This window comes from Medicago sativa, chromosome 4 (assembly GCF_051527215.1).
Source record: "Medicago sativa cultivar Bolivia chromosome 4, Bolivia_mono, whole genome shotgun sequence".
Classification (NCBI taxonomy): domain Eukaryota; kingdom Viridiplantae; phylum Streptophyta; class Magnoliopsida; order Fabales; family Fabaceae; genus Medicago; species Medicago sativa.
In genome coordinates, this window is record NC_140752.1 from 53,101,114 (window position 1) to 53,125,462 (window position 24,349).

Below are 24,349 nucleotides of genomic sequence, written 5' to 3' on the forward strand. Positions count from 1 at the left end.
ATTTCTTTTCTTTTTGAATCATTGAGGACAATGCTTCCCCTAAGTGTGGGGGGGGGCCTAATAAAGTGTCTAGAGTCGTAGTGTCCAAACTCCCTTGAACTTTATTCGTTTTGTTTTGTTTTTATAGTGAAAGGCATGACTAGTAGCTTGTTTTTAATGCAAAATATGGCATAAAATTTTTTGTTTTGTCTCTTCTTAAGGTTGCTTCTTGTACATGAAAGTAGTTTCTTGTGTTTCTTATGTTCTTGCTATACCCATGTCTTGTTTTATTGTGAAAATCTCCAATGAGAAAAGCACCCGGTTGCAATCTTTGAGCAAGTGTATGAATAGGTATTTTAAGGAGCATGTTCTATCTTTAGTGTTAACTTAGACCCTTTAAAGTCTTAAGAGTAAAAGTAGTATAAGTTTGTGTGGGAAATTAATCAATTGTGCCTTATTGTTATATTCTTAATTGTTAAAGTTAAAATGGGGCGGGAGAATGGCACCAACATGTGGGGGAAAGGACAATCCCTAACTTCCTAATTGTGGTGGTGACTCCCTAATTTGAACTTAAAGTGAAACAAATTCATCAATGCTAGGGGGAAAGGACAATTACATCCAAAAAGACTTCCTACGCGGAGATGAAACAAATAATAATTTTGCAGCACTGCTTAGGATGATTTTGAATCTAGGGGGAAAGGACAATTACATCCGAGAAGACTTCCTACGAGGATAGATAGCCCCTAAGCATCTGCAGCCCCTTGTGCTTAATTGTTAATCTAATCTAATTTTAACTTAAATTCCCATCACACTTATATGAAATGAAGAAAGGACTTTTCTCGGTTACTTTAGCACTAAGGATAGAACCTATTCCTCATAATATCTGTCTTATACAGGAGCAAGAAAAGGGTTGGACTGCACACACACACTCACTTGAGACTTGATGTTGGGTAGAATAGGTTCATGAGAAATATTTGAAATTGTAATTAGTGTACTTGAAGCAAAGCCTTTCTTTTGAGACATGTGTTCTTAATATTGCCATGAATAAATCTTTTGTTGCTGCTATGTCTATTGCCTTTTGCTTGAGGACAAGCAAAGATTCAAGTGTGGGGGAGTTTGATGAGTCATAGATTAGTCTAATTTAATGCTTTATTTAATTTAGTTTTATTAAAGATTTAGTTTTATTTTATTGCATTTTATTTCCTTTTAGAATATTTTACTTTAAATTGCTTTTTATTATATTTTAGGAACGAATATATGGTGGAAGGTGTCTTGGAGCAAAAGAAAGAGGACTGGAGCAAATACAGTGCAAGAATACGAAGATACGGGACAAAAATATGTTCCCACATAGTCAGAAACTTGGCACGGCCAGTGCCAACATGTGGCACGGCCCGTGCCAACATGTGGCACGGCCGTGCCCGTCCCCAGAGTCCACTTTTGCTGCTTTTCTTCAAGCCCAAGTTACCCTGTTGCAGCTTTATCATTTTATCCTTTTAGTTGCTTAGTTTCTAAGTCGATTGTAAAGCTATAAATAGAGTAGCTCTCCACCATAAACATAAACCTTTTACTTTGCTTAGAATATTTCTATTTTCAATAAAAGTCTTTATTTCTTTACTTTCTTTCTCGCAATTTTACTTTACTGTTACTTTCTCTCTTCTTCCCCCATGTCTACGATGAACATGAGTGAGTAGACTTCTTCGTCTTAGGATTGTTGGGGAGTCTAAATGACATAATCCTAAACAAACCAAGCTTAAACCCTAATTTCTTTGTAACCCTAATTTCTAATCTAGATTCACCGTCTTAACGTGGATTAACAATTATCAAACTGTGGAAGCGAAAGCGGAGGGTTTGATAATCGTTAATCCATCATCCCAAACATCAATTCATAAAGCGAGAGCGGAGTTTTGATGTTGGAACAAGTGAATCTAGACAATAATTGCAAAACAGTGAAATAGTCTTTGCAATTATTGAGACAAAGAGTAGTTTCAATCCTCTATGCATCTTCTAGTAATCAAGTCAGCGAAATAGGCTTGGTTACTAGAAGTAAACTCTCACCGGACTTTCATCGGAAAGGTGAGGGGCTAAGGGAAACCGGTCTTTAGAAATTAGTGTGTAAACCATGAAATTAGATGTTTAAGTCTTGTCTAGTGAAGGGTTTGTTATTATGACAAACCAATAATCCTAAGGCTCTTTATTAATATTGTTATTTACCTTCAGCAATCAAACTCCTCTTTACTAAACTTTCTCTCCTCTAATCATTCTTTAAAAAGTTAATTAAGTTGAACAACTCCCTAGCGGAACGATACTCTTACTTACTACTATTACTTCGATAGGTCGTGCACTTACGGTTTGGCCCTATCATTTGTACATAATTTCTACATCAATTCAACAAGTTTTCATCTTCTAATCATCAAATCTCACTCAAAACCCTAATTCTCAAATCCTCACAAACTCTCCCCAACTTGTTAGATGTAATCTAATGATTTAACAACTTAATGTTAATGCAAGATAGTCTCACCCTCACCTTAGATTAATTCCTGAATCAGCAGCAGCGTTCTTCTTTCCTAAGGTCTTCTCCTCTTCTCTTGACTTTTCTCTTCTCTTCTCTTCTCTTATTTCTTGTTCTCCTCTTTTCCAAAAAGCGGTTTAGGGTAAACTCTTTCCAACCTAAGCTTCTCTATTTATAATACTAAAATATTCTTCCCAAATCTATTTAGGCCCAACAACTTATTCTTCTTTCTATTCTAACCCCCAAATCCACTCACACTAATAATCCTTATATTCTAATAAATAATATTTCTCTACTAAATATATAATAATACACCAAATAACAAATATATATCTATAATAATTAACAAATATATTATGTTAGTAAATACCTACATATAACATAATAAAATATCACTCAACAAAATATATTAACTAAATTATAAAAAGACATCTAATCTCAACAAATCATATATCCCTCATATACATCATATAAATAGATAAATATATTCTGAAACTAATTAAAATAATTAAATAAAAAGGAGGGTGTTACAACTCTCCCCAACTTAAAAGAATTTCGTCCTCGAAATTCAAGCACAATAGAAAACAAATTTAGTCATTACTTCTTCAAACAAAACACAAAAACCACATCAAGTTAGTCAGTTAAACATGATCACATAAAAACATAACTACTAACTAGACAACATGACGACACGACTCATCTACTTGGCCGGACGGACCGACCTGCTCTGATACCAATTGTAACACCCCGTTTTCCCAACATAAAAATTTCTTAAATAAAATCAGAGTTTAACATCTTTAACGGAATGTCACATTTCATAAAAATCTCAAACTGAATAAATAATAATTTATCCTTCAAAAATTCATTCAACATAAGTATTTCTAAACTTTGCAGCGGAATTAGTTCAACATCATAAAAATAGTCTTTGGCACGCAGGCCTCATCAGAAAATCTCATAAGTCTTAGTTCAATATTTATTCATAAAAGTTCATAAACAATACGTAAGGAATAGAAGTAAAGTCAAGTCTCATCCCGTTACGTATCAGAGCACCTAGACACACATGTGAGGAGTCCACTCACGACGCCTCTAATCTTGATTACCTGCAAGTTACCCATACGAAGAGCAACATTTCCAAGCAGAGGGGTGAGATTTCTCAAACAATAATATAAAGCATATAAATCATATAAAGTACATTCAACAACTTAAACATCTTATAATTCATTAATCATATCTAACAACTTAAACTTCCTTAACTAGTGTCATTATCTTCTTATATTGGTCGTAAAACTATCTTAATACTAATCATAAACATCTTCATATATTATCAATTACTAATCTTAACATCATCATATAACATCAAATAATAGTCTCCAACAATCATCAATATTAATCACAAACGTCACCACATTTCATCAAACATTATTTATAAGCATCAACACCTAATATCAAATATAATCATAAGCATCATCATGTAATTTCACATAAGTATTATTATCAAAACATAGCATTACCGAAAACAACTTCATAATCAAATTCGTAATCAACTTCATATATCAACATAATTATAACTCACGTAACATCTTATCATAAATCATTCGTCTTCATTCATCATAGCACTTCATTAATAACTTATCAACTTGACATCTTAACAACTTGACAACTTGACATCTCAACATCTTAACAACTTCGACTCGACTATGCAACTTCTACTTCTCAGATCATCTTAAATCATCTTAGACATCTTCATTATGCATGTGGTACCATTCAGCAACATATATGAGCGTAATTAGGCTCTTCAACAAGTGAGCATAAAGCTGCCGGGCCTAAAGCCCCCAACGTAGTTTGACCATAAAGCTGTCGGGCCTAAATCCCCCAACGTAGTTTGAGCATAAAGTTGCCGGGCCTCAAGCCCCCATCTTTAATGAGTATGCAATGGACTCAATCTCCCTACAACTTGACAACTTAAACAACATCATGAACATCTATGACATCCTAACATCTTGACATCTTGACAACATAACATCTTAACAACTTGATGACTTCATAACGACTCGACGACTTAACAACTCTTATCATCTTAACGTCTTAACATCTTAACATCTTAACATCTTGACAACATATGGATCACATAAATAATTCATGTCATATCATAATATAACAATATCAAATGATAATAAACAACATCTTAAAATATCATATTCATCAATCATAAACAACTTCATATAACATCATATTTAAACATCGACAATAATTCACTATGTATCTTTGTAAAAACATAATAAATTATTCACAACATATTTTCATGTCAAACCAAAGCTACTGGAAAGGTATTACAAATATCAACAACTTTCATGTTTACAACAAAGATCAATTCAAAACAGAAACATATGAACAAAACGCATAAACATGAAACAGAGAATGCTGTCACCGTACAATTTTGCTAAGACCTCCCTGTGGTATTTTCATCATAACTCACAGACCAAACATCATTTTCACGTCAAACCAAAGCCACTAGAAAGCTAAAAAAATTATCTAAAACTTTCATGTTTAGGCCTAAGACCAATTTTGTACCGATCAATACCAGTTTTCATTTTAAATTCGGAAAAGTTGGTCTGAAAGTCCATAAAAATTTACTGTGACCTATGTACAGTAATGTGACCATAACTCAAGTTCTATATATCGTTTTGACGTGAGACCAACGGCATTAGAAAGCTAACATCCATACCTACAACTTTCGTGTTTACACCTAAGAGCAATTCGGCACCGATCAATTCCAGTTTTAATATCAAAATTCGGGCTGAATGCATATTTTCTCCAAGTTTCACCTAATCTCATGGTTCTAACCTCAAAACTACTTCCAATATTCATCCTATGGATTATCTAAGGTCTGTACATAATTTCTACATCAATTCAACAAGTTTTCATCTTCTAATCATCAAATATCTCTCAAAACCCTAATTCTCAAATCCTCACAAACTCTCCCCAACTTGTTAGATGTAATCTAATGATTTAACAACTTAATGTTAATGCAAGATAGTCTCACCCTTACCTTAGATTAATTCCTGAATCAGCAGCAGCGTTCTTTTTTCCTAAGGTCTTCTCCTCTTCTCTTGACTTTTCTCTTCTCTTCTCTTCTTTCTTGTTCTCCTCTTTTCCAAAAAGCGGTTTAGGGTAAACTCTTTCCAACCTAAGCTTCTCTATTTATAATACTAAAATATTCTTCCCAAATCTATTTAAGTCCAACAACTTATTTTTCTTTCTATTCTAACCCCCAAATCCACTCACACTAATAATCCTCATATTCTAATAAATAATATTTCTCTACTAAATATATAATAATACACCAAATAACAAATATATATCTATAATAATTAACAAATATATTATGTTAGTAAATACCAACATATAACATAACAAAATATCACTCAACAAAATATATTAACTAAATTATAAAAAGACATCTAATCTCAACAAATCATATATCCCTCGTATACATCATATAAATATATAAATATATTCTAAAACTAATTAAAATAATTAAATAAAAAGGAGGGCGTTACACTCTCCTCCTACTAGTGACCTTTCCATAGGGGTGGCTCCATCTAACGGAGTAACTCTACCTAATTGAAATCACATACTAGGTGCACCTAGGTCGTCGTCGTCGTAACCGTAATTTTCAAAACCCCATTCTTAAAACACATGTCTAAAACCATATTTCGCAACATAACAAAACTTATATCAAAATACGTTCATCGAAACTCAATCAAAAATCTACTACTTATCATCATAAGTAAATCTGAATTCAAATCCAAATCCAAATCGCGTGCATATTAATATCAAATCCTTTCAAAAAAAACGCATATTTCAAACCATGTTTTACAATGTACCAAAACTAGTGTCAAGATACATGAAATCAAATTTCAATTCTTAAATCCACTACTTTATAAATCATAGGTCAATCCAAAACCCAAATCCAAATGGAGAGTATAATAGTATCAAAATAATTTTCAAAACAAAAACATATTTCTCAAAAACCAATTTTGTCAACATCTCAAAACCTATGTTAGTATATGCAACCAAATTTCAATTGCAAAACCTTTACTCAATAAATCATAGAAAATTTAAATAGAGACCATATTAATATTCATGATCTTAATCATAAATTTCAACAACAAGAAAAATGTTCAAAAGATGTGTTTCCCGTTTTTATAAATACTTTAACTTATAAAATCACCAAAATGTCAATAATAACGATAATTAAAATAAGTGTTAATGATCGTCATCAACTCACTGTTATGACGAATCAACTAAATTTGCTCTCTAACCACTCCTAAAGAAGCATGAGAAGTGTCTGATGTCATATCTGAGCATCAATAATATATTCTCATGAATTAGAAACTCATTCTAAAACTTCTCTAACTGTAGTTAACCGCAAAATCCCCATATTATCTATTCTAACCTCTAAAATAATTTCTAAACAAACTAATCATGTCTAAATTAGCACTAACTAAATTGTAAGTGGATAAATATACTGAAAGAATCTCAATGAGCAAGTTTTATGAAATGGGTAATCTTATCCTTCCTTAGAGCACTAACTCTAATCTCAAAATTCTACCCAATAGAACTTGTGTGGGATGATAAAGCTTTGATTTGGAATGGGTAAGCTTTGATTTGGAATGGGTAAATTTTTTCCATTTTGTGAATTGAAATGAGAAGAGAAAGAAAATGAGAAGGAAGAAGAGAGGAACGCGGCAGAGATGAAGAACGAGAAAGAAAGGTGAGAAAAGTGAGAAGAAAGAAAAATATCTATGACAATGTGGGGTTCAGTGGCTTTTTGTTTTCTTTTTTTATTTTTCATTTTTATTTTTACTTTTTTTATAAAAGGAAAAGTGAAATGGTGTGTTTCATTGGGTGAGTTAGAAGTAACAAGTGACACAAGTGTTATTTGCATGAACTACACTTGTCTTTATGCGTGTAATTCTTGTTATATGCATGCATTTGATTCATATAATTCTTACAACTATGTCACTTCATATTTCTCACTATGTCAACTCTAGTAATGTTTCTAACCTCGATGTAAAATTTATCAACCGAATATTTTTACTTGTTCTTCGAAATTTCGCATATAAGTTATACGGATAATAATCCTTAACGATTACATTATTATATCCATCAAGTGATTATTCTCCATATTGAAAAAATTATTTAACTACACCGATTAGAAGAGATTAACCTAAAATTATATAAGGTATAGTTCAAGAACTCCAATCGTATCTTGCACGCTTGCTTAATACCGAGAGTAACACCATCTCCTTGGGTTCTTTTTTATTTCCCTTCTCTACCAATCGTTCTTTTCTATTTTCGAGTGGTTGTGGTTGAGTCAAGGAAATAAATTTTTTCTTTTCCTGCTATACTGATCGTTGTTTTGCTTGTTGTTAACTGTTACTAACATCCGTTACGAATTTCCTTACTATGCATTAAAAATGTCATTATGACTTATGTCAAATCTCAATTAATTCTAGTTATTTCCTCCTAACTTCCATTATTTACAAATGAATTAGATGACACATTGCTTTGTTGCATGTAATGCAAGTGAAATTTGTGTTAGAGGTAACAAGTGACACAAGTCTTATTTGCATGAACTACACTTGTCTTTATGCATTTAGGTCTTGTTATATGCATGCATTTGATTCATATAATTCTTACAACTATGCCACTTCATGTATCCCACTATGTCAACTCTAGTAATGTTTTTAACCTCGATGTAAAATTTGTCAACCAAATATTTTCACTTGTTCTTGGAAATTTCACATATAAGTTATACGGAGAATAATCATTAACGATTTCTTTACCATATCCACCAATTGATATGGAAAAAATTATTTAACTACACCAATTAGTCAAAAATATGATATTAACCTAAAATTATATAAAATGGCCAAGAAATAATTGGATTTTTGAAATGAAAATTTTGAACTTTTGAAACGTATTTATGTTCTAAACAACTCAAAATTAAAGTTTTCCAAAAATTCAAGCTTTGAGTCATCCAATAATTTTGTTGCGAAAATTAAACAGATTGAAGGAAATTTGTGTAAAATAACAATGGTAAAACGAGAATTTGTGCAAAATGTTTTATATTTATAGCATCATATAAAACAATTCCAAAGTTCATAGCTAGAAGCTGCTTTTATATTATCATTAATGCATGTTAGCTCACCCATTATAAATGTGGAGAAGTGGGGTGTCTGCCTTCGAACCCTGACCCTTGCATTTAAAATGCAATATCTCTACCAACTGAGTTAAGTTCACGGGAATAATATATGATTGTTTTATCGTATTTAGTTATAATTTTTCAGGAGTAAACTATAATCAAATAAATATTTAATTTATATTATTCCTGTTATAATGTAATTGTTTCTATTATAATGAGACTAGCGAAAAGACGGCGCACTCACGTGCTCGTCTTTCCGCTCTTTTTATTGCGCTAAAGTTTGAAAATTATGAATGATGCTTTTTTATGAAATTTTGATTTTGATTAAAACGAAAAATATAATTGTTTGTTGCTTTCAAGTTATAACAAACCAAACTAACCATGATTATCTATTTCAATGACATCAACAATATAACAATTGTTTGTTACTTTCAAGTTATAACAAATCAAACTAACCATGATTATCTATTTCAATGACATCAACGATATAACAAAAAAGTATAATTTAAATTCTTTTTTTTAATGACACCAACAACAATCTTTATTATAGAAAAAGTTTTTTAAGGGTATAATTGCGCGATAATGTAAAAGTAAGTATAAATTTACTCATCTAGTTTGTTACACTTTTTAAATGATAAAGAAAAAAAATCAGACATATATATATTAATATCGTGTTTGTAACATTTTTGTTAATATTTAAATTTATTTTTATCTATTTGTTACATGTGTAATTTGTATTGAAAATTGAGGGCATTTTTGAAAAGAAAAAGTCAGCCCAAAAGTGCTGAAAGGGGTAGTTTTCTTTATATATAGTATAGATTTAACTGATTTTTTAAATTAAATATTTAAATAATATTATACAAAACATAAAACCTTAATTAGAATATTTAAATGAAATGTACAATTGATCCTCGTGAGCTTAGCTCAGTTGGTTGGACAATGGATAAAAAATATGCAAGATCCGGGGTTCAAACCCTGGCCACTACCAAAAAAATGAAATGTACAATTGAAATATAAAAAAACGAGACCAAAAACATTTTTTTAGGGCGGCCAAACACATGTATCCTCTTTATACATAGAATATAATAGATATAGATTTCAATTATTTCAAAAAAAGATATAGACTTCAATCTACACCATAATAAAAATAAGCAGTCCCCGTAAGCATAGCTCAGTTGACAGTGACATGCATTATTATATGCAGGGGTCAGAGTTCGAACTTAAACACCCAAAAAAAAAATAAGCAACTCGAAAACTAGTTACCTATTTAAGTACTTTTCTATTACAAATTTTTCCTTAAATTTCAAAACATTTATATCGAACATTCAAAGTGAAGATGTATTCAAATAAATCACGCCATGTAAATATTTGAGTAATGATATTTTGACATCCATTTGATGACAACTTTGTTGACAACCTTGTTTTTCTCACTTCTTATTGGTAAAAAACAATGGAGAGAGAAAAAGGAAGAGAGAGGATAACATCATCATGTGAGTATGAGAGAGAAAGTTGTCCAAAAGTTGTCAAAAAGTGGTTGTCAAAATATCATTTCTCTAAATATTTATAGAGATGTTTTAAGAACGAACATATAAAAGCTACACTATAGTGTAAAAAAAACTTTACACTACTATGTATAGAAAATAATCTCTCTCTATACACATGCAACAATGTACAATACGAAAATGTAGATTGACAAACAATGTTCCCCTTTTTTTTTTGACAAAAAACAATGTTCCCCTTGTTTTGGGGTAAATTATAGAGTCTATTTTTTCACTTGCATAAAAAAAAACAATAAAACTGTTATTAACAAATATAATAGATGGTCTAAGTTTTTTTACTATGCATCCAATTAAATTATATCATAATAATACTTTTTATTTTAGGGAAATTATACCATAATATTAAATTATATCATAATAATACTTTTTATTTTAGGGAAATTATACCATAATATTATGACAAGATTTGATTGAATTTTTGTGTAAAAAGAGTTAAATCATCATCATTATATACAAACAAAATAAAAGTACGTATCAAATTTTCCTAAAAAAAAAGTACGTATCAAATTTCTTAATTTAAGTTATCAACAAGGACGATACAACACACTCTAAGTGCACCAAAATAAACGAGGAATCTGGACCGTTGTTGACTTCAGTAGTCCGCGACTTGCAAAGAAAGTTTCTTTAATATTCTTTACTTTTTTTGGTCAAGAAAGTTTCCATAATTTAATGGTCAAGAAAGTTTCCATAATTTAATAAAAGTTTCCGCGGCTTGCAAAGAAAGTTTCTTTAATATTCTTTACTTATAACATTTCATTAATAATAAGAGTTTCAATACAATCGGGTATATCAAAATAAACTGCGGGACTAACTAAGGACGTGACCTCTCTTGCAAGAGCATAAGCAACCGCGTTGGTTTGTCGCCTCACAAACTCCACCCTAAAGTTAGAAAAGAAATTGTTGAACAGCGAACGACAGGAGGAAATAATGCAACCAAATTCGGACAAGTCGTTCGTACTAGAAATGAAAGCATCAACTGTTGACTTTGAGTCTGTTTCAAATTCCACATTGTCAAACTGCATGTCACTCAACCATTGTATAGCGGAGTGCAGCCCTAAGGCTTCACCCACATCCACCGGAACCGTACAAGGGTATGTAAAAGCTTTGGCCAGAACAAACGTACCTTCTGCATCCCGGACACAAATGCCAATACCTGTACGATTGATGTGAGAAGAGAAAGCCGCGTCGATGTTACATTTATATCTACCTTGCACAGGAGGCTGCCACATGATTCGGCGTTGAGAAGAGGTGGAGGCTGATAGAGGTTGATGCGTCGAACTAGATGCATTAGCCATTTGCCAATCTTCAACCATGTTCCGAGCACGTTCAGCAACCGTGGCACTCGTTTCTGTGACATCATCCCATACTCTAAGATTACGGTGTTTCCATAAACTCCATATTACAGATGACAAACGTTGTTGTAATTCAACAAACAAATTCTCTAGCAAGTAAAATAGAACTTTCGTAGCTGAGGTAGTGATAGAAATTGCATGTTGTACAAAACTCCATATACCTGTTCTATTCCAAACCTGTATGGCAAAAGGACAGTCAAAGAAAACATGCATAAGATATTCGTGGTTAGAAGCGCAGCTAGCACAATTAGTCGGACAAGTAACACCTTTGTCTAACAAACGAACACGTGTTGGTAAACAACCACGACACATACGCCAAATTAAATTCTTGACTTTTGGTGGAACCTTAAGTTTCCAGATACCAGCCCAATACCCCGGACGCCAGTTATAAGAAGAATCAATTAACTCTGATATACATAGTCTGTATGCACTACGAACAGAGTAACGTCCGTTCTTTTCTGCTTTCCAAAGAATTCTATCCTCTTCAAACCTGAGAAATAAGTGATGTATGAAGTATTTTGTTTGCAATATCGTCACTGAAAACCTGTCTAACCACCTGTTCATTCCAGCTTTTATCATATATATTCATCAAGCTATTGACAGGAAAATTATGGACAAAGTGAGCACCTGGAATATCACTACGAATAACCTCCCCATTTGACAGCCATGGTTCATTTAGAATAGAAATATTCACACCTGAACCTATGCTCCACCTAGCACCCCCACGCACAAGAAATCTAGCACGCATGATGCTACGCCACACGTAGTTAGGATTATGCCCAATGCTAGCCGTGAGGTATCAGCCAGTCGGAAAGTAACATGCTTTAAAAATTCTAGCAACTAGTGAGTCTGGTTCGGTAATAAATTTCCATCCCTGTTTACCCAACATAGCTAAATTAAAAGCAGAAAGGTCCTTGAAACCCATACCTCCATGAATCTTTGGTGCTGAAAGCTTCTCCCAATTCAGCCAATGAATCCCTCTTTGCGTTGTTTTACCATGTCCCCACCAAAAGGAGTTCATCATTTTTTCGATGGAGTCAAGCAACTTGGTTGGAAGCTGAAAGATGCTCATCACATAAGAGGGGATAGCCTGCAAAACAGATTTTATCATCACCTCACGACCTGCTTTGGAAAGACACTTACCACTCCATGAGTTATTTTTTTGCCAAACTCGATCCTTGACATAAGAGAAAGTAGTGTTACGGTCGCGACCTATCATAGAGGGTAATCCCAAATATTTACCTGTACCCAAAACAACTTGAACGCCTAGAATATCTGTAATATTAGTTTTGAGATCATCAGGGACATTACGACTGCAATATATTTCAGATTTAGGTAAACTGATCGCTTGACCAGAAGCTAGCTCATAAGTAGATAGAATATTTTTCATGACATGTACTTGGTCCTCAATGGCCTTGAAAAAAAGAAAACAATCATCAGCGAACAAAAGATGGGAAACTGACGGTGCTTGTTGGCACACCTTTGTACCTGTGAGAACACCTCTTGCCTCGACATCTCGAATAAGCGAAGATAAACCTTCTGCACAAATAATAAATAAATATGGAGCAAGAGGATCCCCTTGTCGGAGACCCCGCCCTGGAATAATAGGACCGACCTATGTACCATTAACAAGCACAGAGTAGTCCACTGTTTCAACACACATACACATCCAGTGGATCCAACGAGTATGAAACCCCATTTTATTTAGAACAGCCCGCATATAATTCCAATCCATACGATCATAGGCTTTACTAATATCAAGTTTTAGATCGACATACCTATCTTCCCCTCTTGTCTTAGCTTTCATAAAATGTAAGACCTCAATTGCAACCATGGCATTATCTAGGATGGATCGTCCCGGGACAAAAGCGGATTGGTTGTCAGAAATGCATTGAGGTAGCACCTTTTTTAAACGATTTGCTAACACTTTTGAAATGATTAATACAGTGGTGTATGTAAGGCTTTCCCCCACTTAAATTGAAGTCAATTTTTTTTCTTAAATAAACGCAAAATAAATATTCTTGAAGCTGGACTTCATATTTTTTCAAATACTCACCCAAAAAATATTTAACAAATTTTTTTTTGATAGAAATTTAACAAAAAAATATAAAAATTACCAATCAAACATAGTAAGATTTAAAAAATGTCTTTGAGTTTTCATAAAAAGACGCTTTAGAAAATAAAGATTTTGTCACCGTAAACATAACCCAGTTGACGAACATTACAACATGAAGTAATTGTGTCAATTGTCGTGGATCGACTTTCAGATTCTCACTTGTTTACCCACTTGACCATCAAAAGAATGCAAATTTATTTGATAGTGAAACAAATAAGGATTTAAAAGTATAAATGTGAACACTAATTGTTAAATACTTAATGTTTATCCAATGAAAGAAGAGTGTTAACAACGCTATCTTCTCAACATTTTTCCTAAACATCTAATCTATCATTCGATAAAATTCATGTACGTCCCAAACTTTTGAACGTGTATTTGAAACAAGAGTGTTGTTAACATTTATCTTCGAGCAAAATCCAAACTAAGAAATTTTTGGTAAATTAATTAAGATGGAGTAACACTATATATTACGATGGTCCATACACAGACAACCACCATCACTGAACCATAACGACGCCTATAAATGCGTCTCTTCCCGCCGATTCATAAAACAACAGTGCAATTCTCAACCATTTTCGTCTCATCCCATCCCAAAAACCGTTCCTCATTCGCAAAACCCTAATTATCACTTTCTCTCTCTTCTTCTTCGTTCGCTTCGTCAATGGAACTTCGTTCTCGTCGACAACGCGCTTCCGATGAAATCGATTCTGGTAACGAATAATCTCTCTTACCTTTACTCTCTCATTTATCATTTTTTAATTTTTTTTTTATTTTATATTTTTTTTTCATTTTTTTTTCTTCTGTTGTTTGGATGTTAAATTTGTAATAGTTTAATGTAAAGAATTATGAAACGTTTGTTAGTTATTTTACTGTTCATTTTTTTAGTCGATGTTTTGATCGAAATCTGAATTGTGATAGTAAGGGTGGATGCTTGATTGTTTTGATTTAGGGTTGTTGATGATGCAATTTACTGTGTTTGATTTTCTTTAGCACACTTCTGATCGAAGTCGTGTCCGGTGTCTGTGTCAGCATAGTATCATCCGACAACCGACACATGCAATTACATTCAATACTATCATTTTCATTAATTATTAGTGGCCGAAACATGCAATTATATTAAATTATATCAGTTTCACTGGTAATTGTCGGTGTCCGACATGTTGGTGTCACCTGTGTCTGTGTAATCGGTGCTTCGTAGGTTCGATTTGGGTTTTTTTTTTTTTTCTTTTTGCGTGATGTTGAGTTGAGAATTTTTATTTCAAATGTAGCATTGACACTTCTAATCGAAGCTGTGTCCGGTGTCTGTGTCAGTATGCAATTACATTAAATTATATCATTTTCAGTGATAATTGCCGGTGTTGTGTTAGTGTGTCAGGTGTCAGTGTCTTTGTAGTCGGTGCTTCATAGGTTCGATTTGGGTTTTTTTTTTTTTTTGAAGTGTGATGTTGAGTTGAGAATTTTTATTTCTAATGCAGCGCGGTTTACTGTGTTACTGATTGCTGATTACTTTGTTATTTGTTTTCAATGTTTTATGGATGAATTAGCAGCTGATAAGGGGAAGCAGCCGATGGAGGATGTTGATGAAAAGTTTGACTTTAATACAGATGAAGATGATCATGTCGCGTCTGTGAGATCTGATTCTGATTATGAAGGTATATTTGCTGCCTTTATTCATGTGTTTGAAGTCTTGTGATGATTTATCTGTTTAAGATGTTATATTGCGAGTGTTATCTAGTTTATCACAAAGGACATGATATTGATGTTTCTGAAATGTTTGTTGTCTTAAACTTGAGGAAATGTTTGTGATGGGAGTTTGTTTATGATTCTAGTTAATTTGTGATTGGACTTTGAATGAGGAGTGAAATTTACTTGGATTACATTTTCTTTTCTGTTAAGATGAAAAATTGGAACCCTTTTATACTGCAAATTTAGTGATAAATTTCATTTTGGTGACATAGCTGAAAGCTTCTCTTTGAAAAACTTTAATGCAGCTGAAGACATTGGTGGACAGTTCCCCTTTGACTTGAATCAAGACCCTACTATAATCATCAGTGATTCTGATGGAGAAGATAATACTTCTGATTCATCTGACTTTAGCGGGCCTTCATCTAAACGGAGAAAGACACGGTCCAGAAAGAGAGGTAGTAAATCCAAGATAGAATCTACAGACCTGAGTGGTGTAGAGAGAGCGCTGGAGTTCGACCTGAGTGGTGTAGAGAGAGCGCTGCTGGAGTTTGATGATGAGTTATTTCCAATGGTTGCTGAAAAGGCTCCATTTGATTTACCTTTACCTAAGCTGCCAAGGAAGAAAAAAGCAAAGAAGACAAAAAAGGGAGATCCTAAACCAGTGTTGTTATGGCATGCTTGGAAACATGAACATGAGAAGTGGATCGATCAGAATTTGTTGGAAGATGTTACCCTCGATCAGAGTGAAGTGATGAATGAGACGGCCGAGGCATCGTCAGATCTGATTGTTCCGTTGCTGAGGTACCAAAGGGAATGGTTAGCATGGGCTTTGAAGCAGGAGCATTCTGTAACTAGAGGTGGAATCCTTGCTGATGAAATGGGTATGGGGAAAACTATTCAAGCAATTGCCCTTGTCCTTGCTAAACGGGAATTGCAACAAATGAGCTGTGAACCATTTGAACACTCAGATTCGCCCGGGTCTTCTAAAGTCCTTCCTGTGATCAAAGGAACTCTTGTCATCTGTCCCGTGGTTGCTGTCACTCAATGGGTTAGTGAGATTGCTCGATTTACTTTGAAAGGAAGCACGAAGGTTCTGGTTTATCATGGGCCAAAGAGATGGAAGAGTGCTGACAAGTTCTCGGAATATGATTTTGTAATAACAACATATTCTACTGTGGAATCGGAGTACAGAAAGCATGTGATGCCTCCTAAGGAAAAGTGCCAATATTGTGGAAGATTATTTCACCCGCCCAGTTTAGTTTTTCACCAGAAGTACTATTGTGGGCCTGATGCTATCAGAACAACAAAACAAGCAAAGCAAACCAAGAAAAAGAAAAGAGGTCAGAGTTCAAAGTTGGATGGAGAGTTGGAACAGGGCTTTATCAAGAAAAAGGAAGACGATCAAGAAGGCAATGACAAGTCATTTCTCCATGCTGTGAAGTGGCAAAGGATCATATTGGATGAGGTCAGTTGTGATAATGTAGCATTATGGTTAAGATCTAATCAAATTATACCACTTTGTCTTTCTGAAAAGTATTATTTTTTGAATTCAAAGAGTCATTTTGTATCTATTTGTTGTTTCTATTCTCTTTCCCTGTTTCTAAACTAACGCAAGTTTGTTTTTTTTCCCTTGTTTAACTACTGTTATAGAAAAATAAAGAAAACAATGGATTATGACTCAAGCTTAATGTCTTAACTTCGTAACTATATTTGTATATCTTGTTGTGTTTTGTATTATTACGAATATTATGTTAGGACATCATCATTTTATGTTATTTAACTTGTTGAAACTTCATTGAATTAGCTTATTTTTTTCCATTAATTTGAAAACAGGCACACTTTATAAAATCTAGGCATTCTAACACTGCAAAAGCAGTTCTTGCCTTAGAGTCTTTCTACAAATGGGCATTAAGTGGCACACCCCTTCAGAATCGTGTTGGAGAGCTATATTCTTTGGTAAATTACCAGTCTTTTTGGCAGTAATATATTCATTGTTTTTTATATGATTTGTCAAATAAAACACTTCCTAAAAGCTGCTAGGTGAAGGATAAGGAATGTTTTATATAGCTTATAGCTTATCCAACATAATTCAAATACAATGCCATGTTTATGCAGGTACGATTTCTGCAGATAGTTCCCTATTCCTATAACCTGTGCAAGGACTGTGATTGCAGGACACTTGATCATAGGTATGGTTTACATTCCGTATATTCAATGCCCTTTTTGGAATCTAATTTAGCAGGCAGTGATTTTAATCAAGGACTTAATATATATTACTAAGTGTTTGATTATTATTTTTTATACTTGTTACGAAACTGAGTTGTTAGCTTATTTTTCTCATGTTATCTCATCATATAAAAAACTACTACAATCTTGAAGGACTTGATGTATCTAATGCCGTCTGGGCGCTGCTCATGTGGAACCGAGACATATGATATGCCTTCTTTTTTGGAGGATATTCATATCTTAATCTTTATACTTAATACTGTTATAACTTTGCAAACATTTGATCCGTTTACCGAAGTGTTTACTCTGTTTGAATGCTTTAATTAGAAGTTATGTTTTTACACTATTGCATTGTTCACTTTTTTTATCATTATTGCATTGTTTACTGATTATATTCGCTATATCTGTGCTCTTGTGCAGTTCCTCTAAAGTATGTTCAAACTGCTCCCACAGTTCTGTTAGGCATTTTTGTTGGTGGAACAAGGTAAGTTCCTTGTTGGTTGGGTTCTCCATATTAGAGAGAATGAGAGAAAAGTTGTTCCTTGTAATTTTATACACAAGATGTTTTAGCTGACGTTTTTTTAATCATTTGTTTAATCTTGATTAGAATATTGCCACACCAATTCAATCATCCGGATATGGTGATGATGGGAAAAGAGCTATGATTTTGCTCAAAAACAAACTTTTAAAGAGCATAGTCTTAAGGCGAACTAAAATAGGCAGGGCTGCTGATCTTGCACTTCCGCCTAGGATCGTGAGTTCTTGTTTCCCGATGACTAAGTATGAATTTCTTCATATGAAGAGACTATAAATTTATTTCTACAACATTTCTACTTGCAGGTTTCATTGAGGAGGGATAGCCTGGATATAAAAGAGCAAGACTATTATGAATCACTATACAATGAAAGTCAGGCACAATTTAATACGTATGTCAAATTCCTTATCTTACTGCCTAAAATGTGGTAAAGTGCAGTTCTGTATTTGAAGAAATTGAAATGTGTTTGACATGAATGACATTATATTTATTTAGTGGGGTTGGATTTGTGGATCTAATCACCAAACTGTCAGTGAGGGGAATATCAGGGTAGCAAGGGGAGGGAGGAAATCATTCAGGTTTATTGTTGATTGTTGGTTAGGAGAGTATTCTCTCTGGTAGTAGCTTTCCTCTGGTTTATTTCCTTTCATTGTAGAGCCTTTGTGCTCAATTTACAGGATAACTCACATACTTCCTCTTTGAATTGACGGGGTCTATCAAACTGCTTCTAGTTTCCTTCACGCTTAATTAATTTTTATTTTTTATCTTCTTTTTTTTGTTGGTATAGGAAAATAATTATTGTTAACCCACCATTTTAACTTTACAAAAATGAAGATGGAAAATTGGAAGGAAAATAAATGATGGTAATGTTTTGTTGATTATATACACTAGCAGAAACCTGTTTGTCACAGTTATCTTTTTCGGTGAAAAATAAATTACAGCAAGAAGGAAAGGAGCCTCAGTAAAAGTAATTATAGAGGTTATTTTTTATTTATATTGGACTCAAGTCAAGCGTTAAACTGGACAATATTTGTGCACCCCAAAACCTGCTATTAACATTATAGATAGTAATAGATTAGTGTCTCTTTTTCTATTTAACCATGCTCAAATTAAATAGCTGTATACAAATGTTTAACTTATGAAATGCCAACAAGACAAAGCCTTGCATGATTTTTTTTATATAAGCCCTGGTTTTATGAATTTGCTTTCTCTTTTGCAGGTATGTCGAGGAAAATACTCTGACAAATAATTATGCTCATATTTTTGACCTCCTCACACGACTACGTCAGGTGAATGATAAGGGAACATAAGAAATCAGAATTTATTTTATGGGACATAAGAAATAAGAAATAATTATGGACACTCGAAATATTGGCCATGCATCGCTATTGTATTTTGAAGTTCTTGAATTTCTAATCGTTTTATCGTGTTTCTAACTTTTTTTAGTTTTTCCTTGCTGGTGAATTCATTCAGAATCCAACATTGGTGTGGAAATTAGTTTTGGAATAAAATATACAGCCTGAACTTCAGCTTACACAAACAAAACAAAGTCATCTCAATCAGCTTTTAATTTACAAAAAATAACTTTTTTCAAATTAGAAACTGGTAGCAAGAACAATAATCATAAATCGGAAAGGCACCATAGGATAGCAATTCAATAGTTTTATTTTAAAACCGAGTGCCCGTCTGAAATATGGTCAAATGCTTTATGCTTTTTTTCAATCCTTATTTTCTAGTAAAATATATATGTTTGTACTCTTTTGCCTCTGGAAGGTGTATGTGATTTTCTGCCCTCCGTCTTACACATCTCTGGCTTAAATATACAGGCTGTGGATCATCCATATCTTGTAGTGTATTCTCCAACTGCAGCAGCACTAAAAGGTGGGAACTTGGCTGGTAATGGTGATGTTGAACAAGAATGTGGCATTTGTCATGATACTGTTGAAGATCCAGTGGTTAGTACATATTTTCTTTTTCTAATTAAACTTACTCCGTGCTTGTATATAATATAAGTTCCTCCTGCTAATTTTAATGTACTACTGATTTTTCTTCAAATTTCTTTTACTATATTGATTCAGGTTACTTCTTGTGAGCATACTTTTTGCAAGGGATGCTTGATAGATTTCTCTGCTTCCTTAGGACAAGTATCATGCCCCTCATGCTCTAAATTACTCACTGTTGATTTGACTTCCAACAAGGATGCCGTGGTTGATAAAACAACAACAATTAAGGGTTTCAGATCTTCAAGCATTTTAAACAGGATTCAGATTGAGAATTTTCAGACGAGTACTAAAATAGAGGCATTGGTATGTATAAATTTGTTGGATGATATTATAAATGATATTAAGCGTCTTTATTCCTGGCAAGTATGAATAGTTCTACTAGCTTTGAGTTGTTTTTTCCTTTTACCTGCAAGATGCAATTGATAAATGAATTAATGCATGCTAGAATACATTTTGATTATCTGCAAGTGGGGTATTGATGCAAAAGTTGAATGTTGCTGCTATGTGACTAAGTAAGGTTTGGGGGGGGCGGGGCTTGTAGGATTGTGTGAGACTTGCATTTTGACAAGCATAATTTTTTTTTGTAATATGGCAACAAAATAATGCTTTTATCAGTTGGTGTAAATTCTCCGTCAAGTGCATATATTTTACGATGTAATTTATACTCTTCTTCTATCTGAATGATTTCAAATTGTCGCAGAGAGAAGAAATTAGATTTATGGTTGAAAGGGATGGTTCTGCAAAGGCGATTGTTTTTAGCCAGTTCACATCATTCTTGGATCTCATCAACTACTCCCTGCAGAAGGTAAATTTACTTGTCACTTTCTATTTTATTAATAAATGAAAATAAGGATGATGACATGGTGAGCTAATTGCAGTCAGGTGTATCTTGCGTTCAATTGGTTGGAAGTATGACATTGACTGCTCGGGATAATGCCATTAAGAAATTTACTGATGATCCAGACTGCAAAATTTTTCTCATGAGCTTGAAAGCCGGAGGCGTTGCTCTGAATTTGACTGTAGCATCTCATGTGAGTAATCTCCTTTTGCATGTTTATGTCAATATTTTGGTTTTTTACGGTGTTTAATTTTAAGTTGAGTTGTGAAAGATCTGGAAGTATGTTCTACTAGTCGCATTTGGTTGTAGAAGTTAAGCAATCCATTTTCTGAGCTCATCATATGTTCTACAATTCTATTCAGGATGGGAGTTTAATTATTGGAGTTTTTTCTGTTTGTTAAATATAGGCTCTGTTTGGTAAAAAATAGCAAATAGTTGATAAGCGGAAAAACTAGCTGATGGAATTTGTAGTGTTTAAGTTATAAGCTTTAAGCTCAAAAACATGTCTTAGCAAATAGACCCATAGTTTGTCCTTTAATTGACTTTCAATTCTAAGTTATTGCTTTTCTATTTCTTTTTTACATACTTGAATTCTCCTGCTATCCTGCTTTATAATTTTATCCAATGTTTGATCCAAACAGACTACTTGTTGAATACTCATTGAATGTTTGATGGGTTTGAATATGTTACTTATTCGGTGAACTGTTTTCACCATTGAGCGAGACATGTAGGCATTAAATGGACTACTTAAAGCTTTTCTGTTTTTATTTCTGTTGTTGCCGCTATTTAAACCTTTGATGTAGATTGTGACAGTAATCAAACATTTTTTTTTAATCTTATTTTGCCATTCGTAAGTTGGGTTTCTCTCACATGGTTAACACATGCCTCCGTTCATTGCACAATCTCAGGTTTTCCTCATGGATCCTTGGTGGAACCCTGCTGTGGAGCGTCAGGCTCAAGACAGAATTCACCGGATAGGGCAGTACAAACCAATCAGGTACTGCTTTTGCACTAACACTAAATTTTTAAAACAGAGTAGGAAATGCAAAAGTTAATAGAAAAACATGTAGGTTGGTCTTTTATTATGAACTTCAAACATTATTTTCATGTACAGAATTGTGAGATTTGTCATTGAAAACACAATCGAGGAGAGGATCTTGAAACTTCAAGAGAAGAAGGAACTGGTATTTGAAGGGTAAGTTTGAAGCTATAATTAAATTGAAGGTGATCTGCGTATTTTTCCATAATAAACAATGACATTTCCTTTGTTGTCCCTCCTTTAATAGGACTGTAGGCGGTTCTTCAGAGGCTCTAGGGAAGTTGACGGTGGCCGACTTGAAATTTCTCTTTGTTACTTAAGCTGGCCTGATAGGGTAACTGGAAAATTTGTTGATACTTGATATACATTTTTTGGTGACTATTTTTTTTGATGAAATTTATCATGCAACTGCCATGTAACTTACCAGTATCTATGAGCAGTTAACGCATTAGCATTAGCTGTAAGTAGATATATTGGTTATGAAGCATTCAAAAATTCAAACGTGAAACATGAATTATGTGGATGTTCTGACTTTTTTTGTTAACTAAAATGAAATAATGGATATAAACTTGGTTGAACCAAATACTTAATTTTAATTTTTTTTTGGTTATGTTGATTGACGGATAGAGCGAACAGCGAAGTGATGTATGTTAGGTTTAAATACACTTATAGTTCTGACATGTATTATGTTGAATTGAATAATGACTTGATAAGACATTGGATAATGTAACAATATGCATATGATTCAAGATTAAATTTACATATGAATTACCTGCGGAAGGGAATTTTTTTGAATTCTGCTCCTTATCCAAACGTTTATGCTCATTCCCAAAGTAAATGATCAAAATGCCCCTACGTGAGTTAACTCACGCTGCATGAGTTAACTCATGTTGCGTGACTTAAGTCACGCATAAAAAACACACTAAAACTCAACGTGAGTTAACTCGCGTTGGTTTTGTTTCATTCAATATAACACATACTGAACACCCATGATTTTTGAATGGTTGCTTTCATATAGAGTACATGACAATCATGAGTATATATGTATTTTGCTACTCTTCCTCTTTGATCCCCTCAATTTATAGACTCCTAGTTCTATACCTGTAATTATACATCACTGTGACGATAAAACTTAGTTTTGAATTTTTGTTTGTTTGTTGCCGACATGGAAGAGGAAGGAAAAATGTTTAATTTATGATAACTTGCATAGTTGGTGAAGGTTATAGTCTTATTAGGAAAAGAACAAAAAATTATGATGAAATAAGGGGATAAGGTGGCCCCCTATTGTGTGTGTGAATGTGTGATAGAACATTGTTTGATGAAACAAAACCAGATGTGAGTTAACTCACGCCGGGTTTTAATGTGTTTTTAGTGCGTGAACATAAAGTAATATTATCTTTGCGATATTTCCTTTCAATTTTGAAAATGCCTAAACATTGTTTTCATTGTTCTTGAAAATGAATTCTTTCTACTTTATTTTCTACCTTCTTTCTATCACAAATATTCATTATACATATATTTTCTCTTTGTTAGTAATTTAAAATGAATATATAATTTTATTAAATAAAAATGTAAATTATTTCCAGAAAGTAACAAGGCTTATGTTTTACAAGTAATGTAAATGTCTGTTTTCTTTTTAATTTTTGTATTTAACTTATGTTTCAGATGATGCATATTGACGTTAAACATAAAAAAAAAAAAAAAATCGGACTTTGTGGAAAATATTTTTCTGTTTTTCGTACTTGTTTCAAAAAATTTATTTACATTCATCGTTCTTTAACTTGATTTTAGATAATGATTGCGTCATTTATCTTTTTTTCTTTCATGTCATTTTTGTTCATTTGTCAACCAAATAATGTGAATCAATGCTTCATTGTCCAAAGCACAAGACAATCGTAACCAATTTACGATAGAATGTCATAGACAACTAAACCTTTCACATGTAAATAAAAGATGAAGTTAATTAAGTTTTTGGTCCCTATAAATATCTGCAGTTTTGTTTTTACTCCCTACAAAATTTTCCGTTAGTGTTTGTAGTCCATGTTAAATTAAAATTTGTTTAATTATGCTTAAAATTTTAAATTTTTTAATGATTTTTTACATACTTGTTTATAACATTATAAAACGTTCCGCCATAATAAGTTAGCTCAAAAATTTATTTTTTTGTCCAAATTTTCGTTAGTTTTATCTTGAATTTTTGGTGTTTTAAAAAAATTATATTTAATTCATTACATGTTAAAAAACTAAAAGATTTAATAAAAGAGTGTCTTACGATGTTATGAACATGTCTGTAAAA

The 24,349-nt window shown here is 33.0% G+C and overlaps 1 protein-coding gene and 1 long non-coding RNA gene across 3 annotated transcripts; one reads left to right on the forward strand and one right to left on the reverse strand.

Moving 5' to 3' along the window:
- The first annotated feature begins 14,278 nt into the window (after window positions 1-14,278).
- On the forward strand, window positions 14,279-22,636 carry LOC146929794 (Helicase protein with RING/U-box domain-containing protein). 2 transcript variants are annotated; one of them, XM_085701537.1, is made up of 16 exons: window positions 14,279-14,436; window positions 15,271-15,378; window positions 15,718-16,877; window positions 17,246-17,368; window positions 17,528-17,601; window positions 18,059-18,122; window positions 18,246-18,392; window positions 18,479-18,564; window positions 19,393-19,462; window positions 20,000-20,128; window positions 20,252-20,479; window positions 20,877-20,981; window positions 21,055-21,207; window positions 21,923-22,011; window positions 22,129-22,209; window positions 22,301-22,636. In XM_085701537.1, exons 1-16 carry the CDS (start codon window positions 14,388-14,390, stop codon window positions 22,371-22,373), a joined length of 2,739 nt encoding a protein of 912 aa, XP_085557663.1. In that variant the 5' UTR covers window positions 14,279-14,387; the 3' UTR covers window positions 22,374-22,636. The 2 variants fall into 2 exon arrangements, with proteins under 2 accessions (XP_085557663.1, XP_085557664.1); XM_085701538.1 differs by having other exon boundaries at window positions 15,274-15,378.
- On the reverse strand, window positions 19,656-23,148 carry LOC146929795 (uncharacterized). Its single transcript, XR_015006164.1, has 2 exons — window positions 22,826-23,148; window positions 19,656-20,582 (listed from the first exon to the last, which is right to left on the reverse strand). It is a non-coding gene; the product is annotated as an uncharacterized LOC146929795 (long non-coding RNA).
- Window positions 23,149-24,349: the final 1,201 nt, after the last annotated feature.

What these genes read in the sequence shown, in the direction of transcription:
- LOC146929794 (XM_085701537.1), top strand. Translation starts at nt 14,388, where the DNA reads ATGGAACTTCGTTCTCGTCGACAACGCGCTTCCGATGAAATCGATTCT. An exon ending in ATACTGTTGAAGATCCAGTG is followed by an intron (nt 20,129 to 20,251) that starts GTTAGTACATAT and finishes ATATTGATTCAG; the next exon opens with GTTACTTCTTGTGAGCATAC. An exon ending in ATTTGACTGTAGCATCTCAT is followed by an intron (nt 21,208 to 21,922) that starts GTGAGTAATCTC and finishes GCACAATCTCAG; the next exon opens with GTTTTCCTCATGGATCCTTG.